General features: G+C 33.1%; 1 protein-coding gene across 1 annotated transcript; it reads left to right on the top strand.

Moving 5' to 3' along the window:
- Positions 1-1,662: 1,662 nt before the first annotated feature.
- Positions 1,663-12,087, top strand: LOC134238882 (uncharacterized). Its single transcript, XM_062720996.1, has 13 exons — positions 1,663-1,784; positions 2,138-2,323; positions 2,474-2,662; positions 3,339-4,112; positions 4,274-4,587; positions 5,099-5,186; positions 5,620-5,696; positions 5,805-5,841; positions 10,514-10,614; positions 10,979-11,095; positions 11,332-11,480; positions 11,629-11,764; positions 11,953-12,087. The coding sequence occupies exons 1-13, from the start codon at positions 1,730-1,732 to the stop codon at positions 12,040-12,042; spliced, it is 2,313 nt and encodes a 770-aa protein (XP_062576980.1). The 5' UTR covers positions 1,663-1,729; the 3' UTR covers positions 12,043-12,087.
- The last annotated feature ends 2,029 nt before the right edge of the window (positions 12,088-14,116 follow it).

Here is a 14,116-nt window from a genome sequence, read left to right as displayed (position 1 = left end):
TTTATTATGTGTATAGAAGATTTTTTTATATGAAATATTTATCACACTGTAATGATGATTTTATAACCTCATAAATTTTTCATTTCACATGCTGAATACTATCATTTAGTAAAAAAAAAAGTATTTAAAAAAAAAAAAAAAAGAAGGGTTCGACCGGGATTCGATCCCGGGACCTCTCACATTTGAAGCAAGAGACATAACCACTAGACCACGGAGTCTCTTTACTCGAAGTGAAGTATATGCAGAACTGAAGTCACATACATGTATATATTCATGTTTTCATGTTCGGTATTCTCAAAATTTTACACAATCCATGGTGTTTGATTTATTTAGCCTTTATTAAACAGTTATAATAGATGTAATAAGAACATAAAGTCCGCCGAGAACCTGTTTTATACGCAATACATGTAACTCTCCTCATGCCCCTGCGCTAAAAATAGCGACATGTAATACTATAAATACTAATAAAACAAACGGGGCGGGGCACTTTGAGAGGGGCGAGAGAAATTTCCTAGGGAGTTTTGGTATAAAATTACATTGCATAAGCTCAAAAGCTTCTTGAAATATCGCCCGGAAATGATAGTGTTACACACAGACAGAATGTATAAATTTACGACCTTGAACTTTGACCTTTTGACCTCAAAATCAATAGGGGTCTTCTTTAGGCCACAGGGAGTTGTTATGTAAAATTTCATTGCGATAGCTCAAATGATTCTAGAGATATCGTGTGGAAACGAAAGTGTTTTAACAGACAGAATTTGCTTATTTATGACCTTGACCTTTGACCTTTTGACCTCAAAATCAATAGGGGTCTTCTTTAGTCCATAGGGAGTTGCTATGCTAAATTTCATTGCAAAAGCTCAAAGGGTTCTCGAGATATCGTGTGGAAACGAAAGCGTTACAGACAGACAGAAAGACGGACGGACGGACGGACAGATATATTGCGGACAGACGGACGGACGACGGAAATGTACGGACGGACAAACCCAAATTAATATCCCCCACTTTTCAAGCGGGGGACAAAAAGTGTAAGAGAGTCAAATGAGTCTCCTAAAATGATGCAGGTGAAGGTAAAGGTGAATATTCTAGAAATAAAAGTTGATGGAGAACAAAAATTAAAATTGATGAATATATTTTTAAACCGGATACTCGAATCTTTTGTATAATTAACAATATCATGTTTTCAGAGGAGAGGAATTTAGGGGGCGTTAAGTATGGATATGTTTTAACTACAAGGATGGAAAGTAATTCTTTTATGGATATAAGGTTCGTGGTCAAAAATCACGTTTAAATAAGATTTTCTTTAAAATAAGAAAGGAGTGAAAACTGTATATTTTTGGGAATTTTGAATGTAATTTCAATTTTGACTTCTAGTAGGAAAGACCCTTAATGCAGACGGGATAAGGGAAACACGTGAAAATTGTTAACCATGTAGAAATAAGGCACTTTGAAAAAAAGTAGGAAGAGCATATTCATGTGTCTCTAACTTCAACGATTATATGAGCTTTTAGGGACCTAAGGTGCCTTTCATTGTTTTTTTAAAGTGCAGATTACCATTTATGTCATACCGTTTATCAAACATCCATCGATCATACATCGATCATAACTATTACATCCGGTGATGGGAAAACCCAAATAAAACGGGAAACTGGTTCTCGACAGGAAACTAAAAGTTCATTCATAAATCGTGTGAAAATATTATCAAAATGGTTACTTAAGTATAAAAAGAATGATTTCATTTAAAGGAAAATTAAGTCTCTTATTATTTTTTCTTTCCTTAAATGGTAAGTAGAAACCTCACAAAAACTAGACTTTCGTAAACTGTAATGATATTATGGAGAGCGGATGAGTAATATAAATACATGTGATGATTTCTATTCAGTGAGTTCTAATCAGTTGGATAAACGATATCAAATTCATTGAATCATTGTGGACGTCACACAAATTTTGTAAATTCTGATATTCGTTCATTTTAATGATTGTATCAATAAATTTTCGTCAATGGCTTTTATTGTGTGTTTTTTTTTTCAATAGATTGTGTATGCTTTCTGTTTGACGATTTTATTATTATTAATTTTTTTTTTGCAGTTAGTTTGTCTTTCGATTGTAGAATTGATAACTTTTAATAATATTACAGGTGTGTTGTGCATGAAAAATGTAAAAAATGTAACAATGCTATCAGATGAAACTGATGCATCGAAAGCAATTGATGGAGATGATTATACGTTTGCTCAAAGTAAAAATAAGGGACCAAATGTATCTTTGAGTATATTATTGGATCATATGATGACACTTACGTGTTTTACCATGACAGTGAGGGGAGGTATGAAATGTTTTGCGTATCATACTTATTGTATATGCTTTTTCTTTTGTGTCCCTACTTGATTTATGATTATTTTATTTTTTTTTACTTTCAATCTTAATGTATTATTTGTGCTTCAAATAACAAAGTAAAACATTTGTTCATTGATAGGTGATTATGACGTCTATATCAGCCAAAATGAGAGCATGGTCGGAGGCTTGTGTAGAAGTTTTTCCATAGAAAATATACTGCAAGCCCACAGTATTCTGTTTTGCTGTTATGGAAAAATGGATGGAAAGAAAATAACAATTATGAAAATGGATAGGGAGATACTGAGGTTGTTTGAGTTTGACATGAGTGGTAAAGTATAAATATACTATTTAAATTTTCTAAACATTTACATCTGTAATGAGCAAAAAATGAAATATGTAGAAATAACGAACAGTATTCGAGCTCAAAGTCCATTAAACATTACACAACAGGAGTAGAGCAAACATGGACCTCCGAAACATCAGAGGTGGGATCGGGTGCTAAGAAGGAGTGAGAATCCCCTACTGACCGGTCACACCCGACACGTGCTCCTTGTCATGATTTAGGAATAACGAGAAACCGTGAACAATTTAGTAAATAATGGCCTAACAATCGGCAAAAAAAGTCAGTCAACATTTGACAAAATGAAAAAAGTATTTGCTGACAAGGTCATTGTATCGACCATACAACTAACGAAATGATGACTTTAAACGAGCCTGCTGATATTATTTCTTTATCAACTTGTTTGTCAATATCTTACCTCGCTTTAGAAATTGTTCGTACGTAGGACATGCTCTTTCGTATCAAATCAAGTGAGGGATAGTAACTCTGTATGTAGGACTCAAAGTATCAAAACTGAATCATTTGTATTATTATACATTCACGAGAAAAGTTTTATATGGCTTCCAATTTCACCATGTATTCCTTTTTGTAAAATTACACTCAAATCTTCACATATAGTTTCTTTATCAAGTGAAATGTAAAAACATTTTGTTTTAAATGCTAGATTGGGCACAATTTCAACAAAATTTGCTCAACTGTAGTGAATGTAATGAACATTGTGGTGTGTGCCGACAAGAAGGTAAAAAGTGCGTAGCTTGTTTAAATTACGTTCGATGTCCAGAATATTGCAAAGCTGAAGAATGCAAAGGGGATGGAACTTGTTCAAAGTGTCAACCTGGGTACTATGGTACTCAATGTAATCCATGTAAGGAGGGTAGATATGGTGAAAACTGTGAGCAAAAATGTGAGTACGGTTGTCAATACAGTTGTGATAATATCGATGGAGTTTGTAAAAAATGTGAAAGAGGTTACTTCAGTCCTCCTAAATGTGATAAATTATGTGATGCAACAATAACAGATTGCAAGTCTTGTAAAAATGTGTCATTTTGTGAAAATTGTCAGACAGGCCGTTATGGTGCAGATTGCAGTAAAAAATGTCCATATCACTGTGATTTCTGTATCAATTCAACATTTTGTACTCATTGTAAAGCTGGTTATTTTGGTGACCTGTGTGATTCTAAATGCCCGGAGAATTGTCTGTTTTGTTCAAATGAATCTTACTGTGACGTCTGTCAGATGGACTGGCACGGACCGCTCTGTCGGTGTAGTGTTCACTGTGAAGGACAATGCTCTGACCAGGGCCACTGTTCTGGGAATTGTTCTGAGGGATGGTTCGGCTCTAGCTGCCATCAGAAATGTTCTTCCCATTGCAAACGATGTGAGGAGTCGCCATACAACTGTACAGAATGTTATCATGGATACCCTCCCCTTTGCTCGAGTAAGCATGCGCGTATCTTTTGAAATTCGATTAGTATATTCTTTTCCATTAAATAAACTTTACATTCTTATATAACCTTCTTAATAGCTTTTATCAAAGTCTCCATTTTAAAAACCCTTTTAGATATGAATAGTGTTGATGTTAATATACTTCATTTTAAGGCGAGAAGTTGTATATTTCTGAGGAAACAATGACCATGATGATGGCAGGAGGGGGGATAATCCTTGTACTGGTGCTCATAACCATCTGTATCATCATCATAATCAGAAAACTGTGTCAATCTTCCAATCAAGGAGACACATATGGTTTCATTGAGACTCAAGATATAGAATTGGAACCGATGTCACAGACCAATCCTTACGCCGACCTGGAATCAGCCCAGTACATAAACGACTCCAACAGAATGACAGTGGATGAATTCATACTAAATGTACACCATAAGAAACTTAATCATGCATTTCGAAGAGAATTCAAGGTACTTTTAAGCACATTTTCAATCCTCATTGCATTTTAGGTTGAAAGTTTGATAAAGAAATTATAACGTTGATAGAAATTTATAGATCTAGACAAGATCGGATAAGCCTCTTTTTCGGGCCCAGAATTTCGGTGTCTCGTAGAATGATACAGTATCTTCTCATCGGTAATATATAGTCCTAGGTACTGAATATCAGTTGTATGATTCACAGAGATCACGAGAAGGTCTCAAAGTATTTTCTCTTTTTTCAAATGTTCATAAGCACAAGCTTCCATTTTTACCAATTCTACATTTTTCATGCATTTGCATTAGATAAATGTTTTATATGAACTTCTAATATAGGTAATCTTTTGCTTTGTGTTTCCAAAGGGAAACAATCATTTAAAGTACGTTTTTATGTGTCCTTTTGAACATTATTCACCCATAAATTAATAAGGTAATTTGAATAAGAAATAAACGCCGTTTAAAGTTTTTTTTTTTCAAAATAATATTAATTATTTCTTTATTTCAGAAAATACCATACCGAATGAACGAGTCATATTATGCAGCTATTGATCCAAAGAATAAATCTAGAAATAGATACAAAAAAGTATATCCATGTAAGTAGATGTTTAAAATGATGTTTTCTTGCATTTATCTATATATTTTGGAAGTGTTTTCTTTCTACTTTTTTTCCTTTTTTTTTTTTTTTTTTTTGTAAAATATCATAAATTTCACAAATGAGTACATTTCTGACAGGAAAATTTCGAGAATATGAATTTGAACTGAGCACGTACAATACTTTTTTATGTATAGAACTGAATACTTATAATGTTTCCTCCTACATGTTAAATTGACATTTTGTAAAAGCCACAGGAAATAACAGAATCAGAAATGTATAATTAATTTCTTTCCCATAATTAATTAAATACTTTTAAAATCTATCTAATTTATGTTCCCATTTTATCTCTAAAACCTGAGATTTGTATCAGTGATAGAGATCAATGATTCGAGAAGTAACCCAACATGTATTCTATTCTGACTGTTTTGTAGATGATTCCAGTCGTGTGGTCCTTGATACTTCCGATTTTCCAGGAAGTTCTGATTATATCAATGCCTGTTTTGTACATGTACGTTCAAGCTTAAAGTTTTATCTAGAAACAGATTTGATTGTTGTACAAAAACTGAATCTGTGACAAATCTCTCCCATGTGATATGTTTACTGTCTGTTTTTACAGGGTTTTCACAAACAACGGGCATACATAGCTTCACAAGGTATCAAATACGAGGGTTGTCCCAAAAAGTCGTGGACAATGTTAATGACTTTTTTAACACGCAACCGATATTAACCAAATTTTGCATAGACAAAATACATTCAATGTTCTCTAAAACTGTGAATTCTTAAATATATATCTTTCATATTAATTATATTGGGACAATTTATATGAAGGCCGATATGGTCTGTCGGCGCACGACCAAAATTCGGAATAATTTGCGCATATAACTATTGCTTTTGCTTTTATTTCTTTGGTACTATGTAAAAGATTGAACTAAAATTTAAATCACTGAAACCAGAATCAAAATCTTAATAATATGTCAAAATTTCATAAAAATAGCGTTAGAAACAGATGATTAGTGACATGAATTTTAAAGTGTTATTCGAATTGAGATTAATGAAAATGACGTCGTCGAACGCAAACCCGGCGCACGTAAATGTAATAAATTGTTTTTGGAATGTTACAAATTGGTACAAAGCATCCTTGGGTGAAGGGAAATTTAAATTGTTAAAATGAAGGGACATATCCCCTCGCAAGGGGAGATAATCAAGAAAAGACAAAAATAGGGTTGGGTCATTAAAAAATCTTCTTCTCAAGAACCACTGGGCCAGTAAAGCTGAAACTTACGTGGAAGTATCCTGGGGTAGTGTAGATTTTAAATTGTTCAAATCATGACCTCCGGGGGAAGGGCGGGGCCACAATGGGGAATCAAAGTTTTCTATAGAAATATATAGGAAAAATCTTTGAAAATCTTCTTCTCAAGAACCACTGGGCCAGAAAAGCTGAAACTTATGTGGAAGCATCCTGGTATAATGTAGATTCTAAATTGTTCAAATAATGACCCCCGGGGGAAGGGCGGGGCCACAATGGGGAATCAAAGTTTTATATAGAAATATATAGGAAAAATCTTTGAAAATCTTCTTCTCAAGAACCACTGGGCCAGAAAAAGTGAAACTTATGTGGAAGCATTCTGGGGTAGTGTAGATTTTAAATTGTAGGAATCATGACCCCCGGGGGAAGGGCGGGGTCATTATAGGGAATCAAAGTTTTACATAGAAATATATAGGAAAAATCTTTGAAAATCTTCTTCTCAGGAACCAATGGGCCAAAAAAGCTGAAACTTATGTGGAAGCATCCTGATATAATGTAGATTCTAAATTGTTCAAATAATGACCCCCGGGGGAAGGGCGGGGCCACAATGGGGAATCAAAGTTTTATATAGAAATATATAGGAAAAATCTTTGAAAATCTTCTTCTCAAGAACCACTGGGCCAGAAAAAGTGAAGCTTATGTGGAAGCATTCTGGGGTAGTGTAAATTCTAAATTGTAGGAATCATGACCCCCGGGGGAAGGGCGGGGCCACAATAGGGAATCAAAGTTTTACATAGAAATATATAGGAAAAATCTTTGAAAATCTTCTTCTCGGGAACCATTGGGCCAAAAAAGCTGAAACATATGTGCCCATGGAAGGATCATGGGGTAGTGTAGATTTCAAAATGTCTAAATTATGATCAGTGGGGTAGGGTGGGTATGCATTATGTATAACAAGGGGGAAATCTGGTAAAGAACAGAATTGTCAAAGCTTCTCAGGTGAGCGATGTGGCCCATGGGCCTCTTGTTGTTAAACACAGACATTTGGGATCGTTCTGGAACGTCGTCAAACAAGGTGCATTCGCTGCTGCCTAGAATGTAAGATGATCTTTCAACTAATTTAATTTTGACCAAAGTTTGAAACTGCTTAAGAAAACGGACAGTAGTGAATTTACATAAGTCCCTTTGTCAAGAGTGTTTTTTCACTATCAAAAAAAATCATTCATTTGGATGTTAATAGCCTCATGTGACGCAGAAAAGGGGATCATGACGTTATGAGAGACGTAAATTACGCTGGCTTTCGTGCGCCGATATACACTTACATGGTTTCTTTATTTTTTCATAGTTTTCTTATTAAATATGATATCGCCATGAAACTTGAAATGCATGATCATAAAATGTTACTTTTTGCTATAAAAAGAAAAGAAATTTGATTTAGCAAAGAGAAAATAAACTATGTTCCCTGTCTACGACTTTTTGGGACAACCCTCGTATGTTAACTTAAACATAAAGAGTATATTAAAGTGTATAAAGAATGAAGTTTTTTCCCAATAACACCACTTTATTCCTCAATTCAAATTTAAAGAACATTTAATTTAAAAATGACAGAATGCAAGTTCCTTCAATATAAACAGACTAGCAATGAATTCGAGTTACCGTAAGCCAAATGTTAGTGAAGTTTTATGATAATATTACGGAAGCGTATTAGTGCCACGCAATATTTTTTTTTAAGTTGGTAATTCCAACTTTAATCTTGGCTTTTCCAACTTTGAAGTTGGAAATTCCACCTTTAATCTTGATAATTCCAACTTTAAAGTTGGTAATTCCAACTTTAATCTTGGGTTTTCCAACTTTAAAGTTGGTAATTCCAACTTTAATCTTGGCTTTTTCAACTTTAAAGTTGGTAATTCCAACTTAAAAGTTGGAAATTCGAACCTTAATCTTGGTAATTCCAACTTTAAAGTTGGTAATTCCAACTTTAAAGATAGAAATTCCAATTTTAATCTTGACTTTTCCAACTTTAAAGTTGGTAATTCCAAATTAATTCTTGGTAATTCCAACTTTAATCTTGGCTTTTCCAACTCTAAAGTTGTTAAAGTTGTTAATTCCAACTTTAATCTTGGCTTTCCCAACTTTAAAGTTGGTAATTCCAACTTAAAAGTTGGAAATTCCAATTTTAATCTTGGTAATTCCAACTTTAAAGTTGGTAATTTTAACTTTAAAGATGGAAATTCCAACTTTAATCTTGGCTTTTCCAACTTTAAATTTGGTAATTCCAACTTTAATCTTGGTTTTTCCAACTTTAAAGTTGGTAATTCCAACTTTAATCTTGGTAATTCCAACTTTATAGTTGGAAATTCCAACTTTAATCTTGGCTTTTCCAACTTTAATCTTTGCTTTTCTAACTTTTATCTTGGCTCTTCCAACTTTAAAGATGGAAATTTCAACTTTAATCTGGTCTTTTCCAACTTTAATTTGAGATCTCCCCTCCCCTGTTTTTGTTAGTTTTCCCTTTTATTTTAAACCAATACCAACTTTATTAAGGAAATGGAATAGACTGGTTATCAATAAATTTTTGCAACTTAGATGGGGGGGTGTTGCAGAAGAGAGGCTCTTTAAGAAGGGCGGACGGGCCCATAGGGAGTTATGGTAGAAAACTTGAATTATGCTTAATAAAGTTAATATATACAAGTACATTGAAATAAATTGGAGAGCAGTTTTATCTGACCTGCTCTGACCTTACATAAAACTTCCAACTTTTAATTAGAAATCCGTATATTTCTTTTTGTCCTCTAATATAATTACGAGTTCAGTGTCAAATTTTTATTAATCAAAAATAAATGTATGTAATGGCTACTGTAGGATCCTATTTTATGTTAATATCAGTTTCTTAAGTTATAATAAATAATAAAATGCTTTCTTTGGTTGATAGAACGGGAATTAATGTCGCAGAGACCGTATCAATTCTATGTATGGAACATAATATTTTCAGTTTGGGGCATAATCAACCAACTACCATATATGTCTGCAACTTACTGTATTATTGGTTGGGGGGGGGTCGGCACGCCCCCATGCACCCCCTCTGGCTCCTACGGCCATGCACAATAAAATTATTCCTTCTAAAATCATCATTTCATAATAAAATTGTATCTTTCCATTTAAATTACAAGTATAAAACGGTAACACGATTTAAGCTACAAAGTATCTAAGACAATATAATACATAAAGCCGAAAAAAGTTGGAAAAGCCACGATTAAATTTGCAATTACCAAGATTAAAGTTGGAATTTCCAAGATTAAAGTTGGAATTACCAAGATGAAAGTTGGAATTTCCAACTTTAAAGTTGGAATTACCAACTTTAGATCAGAAGAACTAACTTTAAAGTTGAAATTACCAAGATTAAAGTTGGAATTTCTAACGTTAAAGTAGGAATTACCAACTTTAAAGTTAGAAAAGCCAGGATAAAAGTTGGAAAAGCCTCGATTAAAGTTGGAATTACCAACTTTAAAGTTGGAAAAGCCAAGGTCAAAGTTGAATTACCAACATTAAAGTTGGAAAAGGCAAGATTAAAGTTGGAATTACCAACTTTAAAGTTGGAAAAGCCTAGGTTAAAGTTGGAATTACCAACTTTAAAGTTGGAAAAGCCAAGATTAAAGTTGGAATTACCAACTTTGAAGTTGGAAAAGCCAAAATTAAAGTTGGAATTACCAAGATTAAAGTATGAATTACCAACTTTAAAAAAATATTGCGTGACACTAATACGCTTCCGTATAATATGGATGATTGAATTAAATTTTCTTTGATAAAATATCGTACAGCAAAATTTCGCTTCTCGAAAAATTTGAATGCAACTAACAGGCAAACATGTGAATGGTTTTGTAAACAAATTACTATAAATAAAAGGATACTTATTTTGTGTCTAGGACTATGTCTCTGCAGTCAATAAAAAAAATAAAGTTGCGCATATAAACCAGTAGTTTATGGACTTTTGAGCGTGAATACTTTTCGAAATGCGCAACTGGATTATTAAAACTGGTACTATCTCCAGATTTTTGCTACAGAAAATAATTTACCCCTAGGTCCGTTTACTGAGGAGACTGTTTTAGATTTTTGGAGGATGGTATGGCAGATGAGAAGTGTGAAGATCGTCATGCTAACAAACCTAACAGAAGAAGGAAATGTAATAGAATTAAAATACTTAACATAAAATTAAATTTAAATCGATTTTCTAGGTTTTCTGATTGAATGCTTTTCAAGCTGTTATTATATTAATGTTGATATATTTGTGAATGATATGAGAATTGTAATCATATTAAATTTAGGTATGTATTTTATGAAGCGTTTTATTCTGGTTAATATTCACCAAAATTTAGAACATATGTATCAATCAATCATATCTTAGAAAATTCAGAAATGTGCAAAATCAAAAATTCCACTTATTTAAAAATTGAATTAAATCAACAATTAATACATTTACATATTCTCTACTCTTTTAACAATATGAATGGAAAATAGAAAAAATTATATGCAAGATTTTTTTTCAGATGAAATGTTTAAAATATTGGCCAAATACCGAGGCTTTAATAGGACCTTTCCTGATCAAAACTGAGAGACAAAACACCTGCAGGAGATATATAATAAGACATATCAAACTTAAACTGGTAACGTAGCAATCCATATTACAGATTTCATGTTTGAATACAGACGCGTATAGATATTTTAAACATTTCATTGATAAAAATCAGTCGTATTTTTAGCTTTAACAATTTATATCTGGGTACTTGAATTGAAAGGGTTTTAAGTATTAGCCATCTTCCTTTAAGGTCTATCAGCACTACATGGAGTTTCAATGTACATTTTTTACGAAATAAAGAAACATCTTTTTAAAACATTCCAGGGCATTGAAGAGAGAGTGGTAAAACAATATCAGTATACAGCGTGGTACACAATAAGGGTACCCACAAATGTCGACTCCCTCCTCATATTCAGAAATCTCGTCATGATCGATGTTTCTGATGATGACGGTCCTATCATCGTCCACTGCAGGTAAAGTGTCTTACAATGGACTTTTACTGATATATAATACAGATATATCTACCACATATCAGTTACCGTCACCATTTATCATACCCCTCTCATGCAGCAGTTTCACTGTGTTGATTATTTTTCTCCTATTGCACCATTCCTTCATCAGTGCGGGGGTGGGGCGCACGGGGACATTTATTGCCTTGGATTATCTCCTAGAAGAGGGAATAACAACTGGTTACCTAGATGTTGTTGGCTATATCCAGATATTGAGGCAGCAGCGGGCCTATGCTGTACAATCTACCGTAAGTCTCTCTCTCTCTCTCTCTCTCTCTCTCTCTCTCTCTCTCTCTCTCTCTCTCTCTCTCATATACATACATGTATTTATACTCATTTTGCCTGTGTGTAAATTACGAAAAAAAATTTATCTTTGATATAAAATGTCTTTAATTTCAATTTAAACAATTGAATTTATTTTCTTTTTAACATATAGGATGAGTACATTTTCCTACACGACGCCCTTGTGGAGGGATTTACAAGTGTGCACGAGAACAGGTCTATAGAAATTGCCGACGAACTGTGAAAATGTGTTTGCAAAACAGATGTTACATTTCATATGCAATGGAAAAATGAGTTATTTGTTTATTATTAAAATTTCAAACAAAGTTTATCATGATGTTTCATATTTGTTTAAAAAGTCTGCTACATAGGCAATTTTGCCAAATATGATCCACATATGCATTGCCTATCATGTGAGGATCATATGTAGATATATGGCAAAGTTGCCTGTGTATGACTCGGACAAAGGCTTTGAAATTCTTCCAATATATTCTAAGTCCTACATTTTTTTTTTGATTTCAATGATACAAAATACAATATAATTCATTACATTGGTTAACCATTAACGATTTTCCCCAATCTTATGTCGATTTGATATATCCCAGTGAGCTTGAGATAATTGATGAGTCTGACACATCTGTTTTATGCTTGGATATTTTACTTAGACGTTAATGTTAGTTTATCTTTAAAATCGTCAACTTTCCTTACTTATGCAGCAATATACCTTCATCACCTGCATAAGGAGTTTATATCTCTCAGTTGGTTCGATATGCAAGAGCATTTTCTACATGTGTACAATTTCTAAGACGAGGTAATTTACTGACAAACAAGTTAACGAAACAAGAATTTCAGCTGTCTCGTTAAAGCCATCAGTTCTATGGTCGATACAATGACCTTGTCAACAAATACAATTTATCATTGAGTCAGATGCTGACTGACATTTTTCATACTTATTGTCAGTCCATTATTTACACACTGAATTGACGACGGATTTTCTGTAATTTCCCGATAATGACGCAGACGGAGGGTATAATCGGTCGGCAGGGTATGAAATTATTTTTTTTAAATCTTGATAAAGAAAAGCGCTTGACCGCAAAAAAAGTCAATAAGCAATACAAAATTGTCAACAGAGCATATACACAGTCCCCCTGAAGATAAAAAAAAATGGGATCAGATGTTATATCAGGAGTAATCTTCTCCAGATGACTGGTTATCCCTCCTGAGCCCTATGTTTTGATCAAGTTGAGGGAACATTCCGCTGTCAAATTAAAGTTAAAAAACAAAGGACTAACAATTGGTATGAAACAAGTCAGACAAAATATGACTTATTTTCTAATAATATTTACTGATTAAGTCAGTAGAACTTCCATGGAATTTACAAAATGCTGACTTTAAATCTGGCTGCTACTGAAATCCCTGTAAAATTAGCTTATTTTTGAAAAATCTGCTTAGGTTGAAAAATTTATTGTTCTTCTAACATGCTCTTCAGTTTGAAATAAGTAAACACAAATATAAGCGTTTGATATTGGGATATTATTTACTGCATAAATAGAGAAGGTTGACGATGGAAAAGTCGAAGTCGTCTCGTTTATTATAGTATTGAGTTGTTATTTGGCCTTTGGCGTTCATTGGCTGTAAAACATCCAAATATGAAAGATGTGGCAGAGTCTATATGGTGTCTTAATTTCAAGTTCACTGGTTTTATCGAGTCAACATTTAAATGAAAATATTGTTAATGAATAAAATGTCATCGATATAACTGAAAGTCAAATTGAAGGCTACAGCAAGTGTTTTCATTTTCTCGTGTAGAAGTTTTTTTTTTTATTAAAGATTAATCAAAGCTCAAAATATACGACTGCTTTCAACAAAAATTTTGTAGTAAGAACTCTTTTTCCTCTCTAAATTGGTTTTCAGGGAAAAAAATAATTTTGAAAACTATAGTTGAACATGTTTACGCAAACCAATCATATTAAACACTACCAATTTACCCCAGGGTGAAAAAGGAATACTAAAAAACCAAATTCCATAAATACAGAAAACCATTTGTTTTATTGTGTTTCTGGGTATAATTTTGAAACCAGCTTGGTTTTTATTCTTGAAAATAATCGTTTTGTCCCCGGCTGTTTCGCACTCAGAACAAGAATGCTATTTTCAAAATTATATTGCATGTCTCTGATACGCCATCCATTTTTTTTTTAAATTTTTTAGGATGATTTTCTCCTGATACTATCCATTAACCCTATATAAGCATTTAAAGTAAATATATGATATTCTAATATAGACTTCTTTGTAAGTGGTAATTCCTATGGGAATTTGCG

Source organism: Saccostrea cucullata, unplaced genomic scaffold (genome assembly GCF_032062105.1).
Source record: "Saccostrea cucullata isolate Sc308-1 unplaced genomic scaffold, CSIRO_AGI_Scuc_v1 ctg729, whole genome shotgun sequence".
Classification (NCBI taxonomy): domain Eukaryota; kingdom Metazoa; phylum Mollusca; class Bivalvia; order Ostreida; family Ostreidae; genus Saccostrea; species Saccostrea cuccullata.
Note: the sequence above shows the minus strand (reverse complement) of the source record. Positions and strands in the feature narration are given on the sequence as shown.

What these genes read in the sequence shown, in the direction of transcription:
- LOC134238882 (XM_062720996.1), top strand. Translation starts at nt 1,730, where the DNA reads ATGATTTCATTTAAAGGAAAATTAAGTCTCTTATTATTTTTTCTTTCC. An exon ending in CCTATCATCGTCCACTGCAG is followed by an intron (nt 11,481 to 11,628) that starts GTAAAGTGTCTT and finishes TTCCTTCATCAG; the next exon opens with TGCGGGGGTGGGGCGCACGG. An exon ending in CCTATGCTGTACAATCTACC is followed by an intron (nt 11,765 to 11,952) that starts GTAAGTCTCTCT and finishes TTTAACATATAG; the next exon opens with GATGAGTACATTTTCCTACA.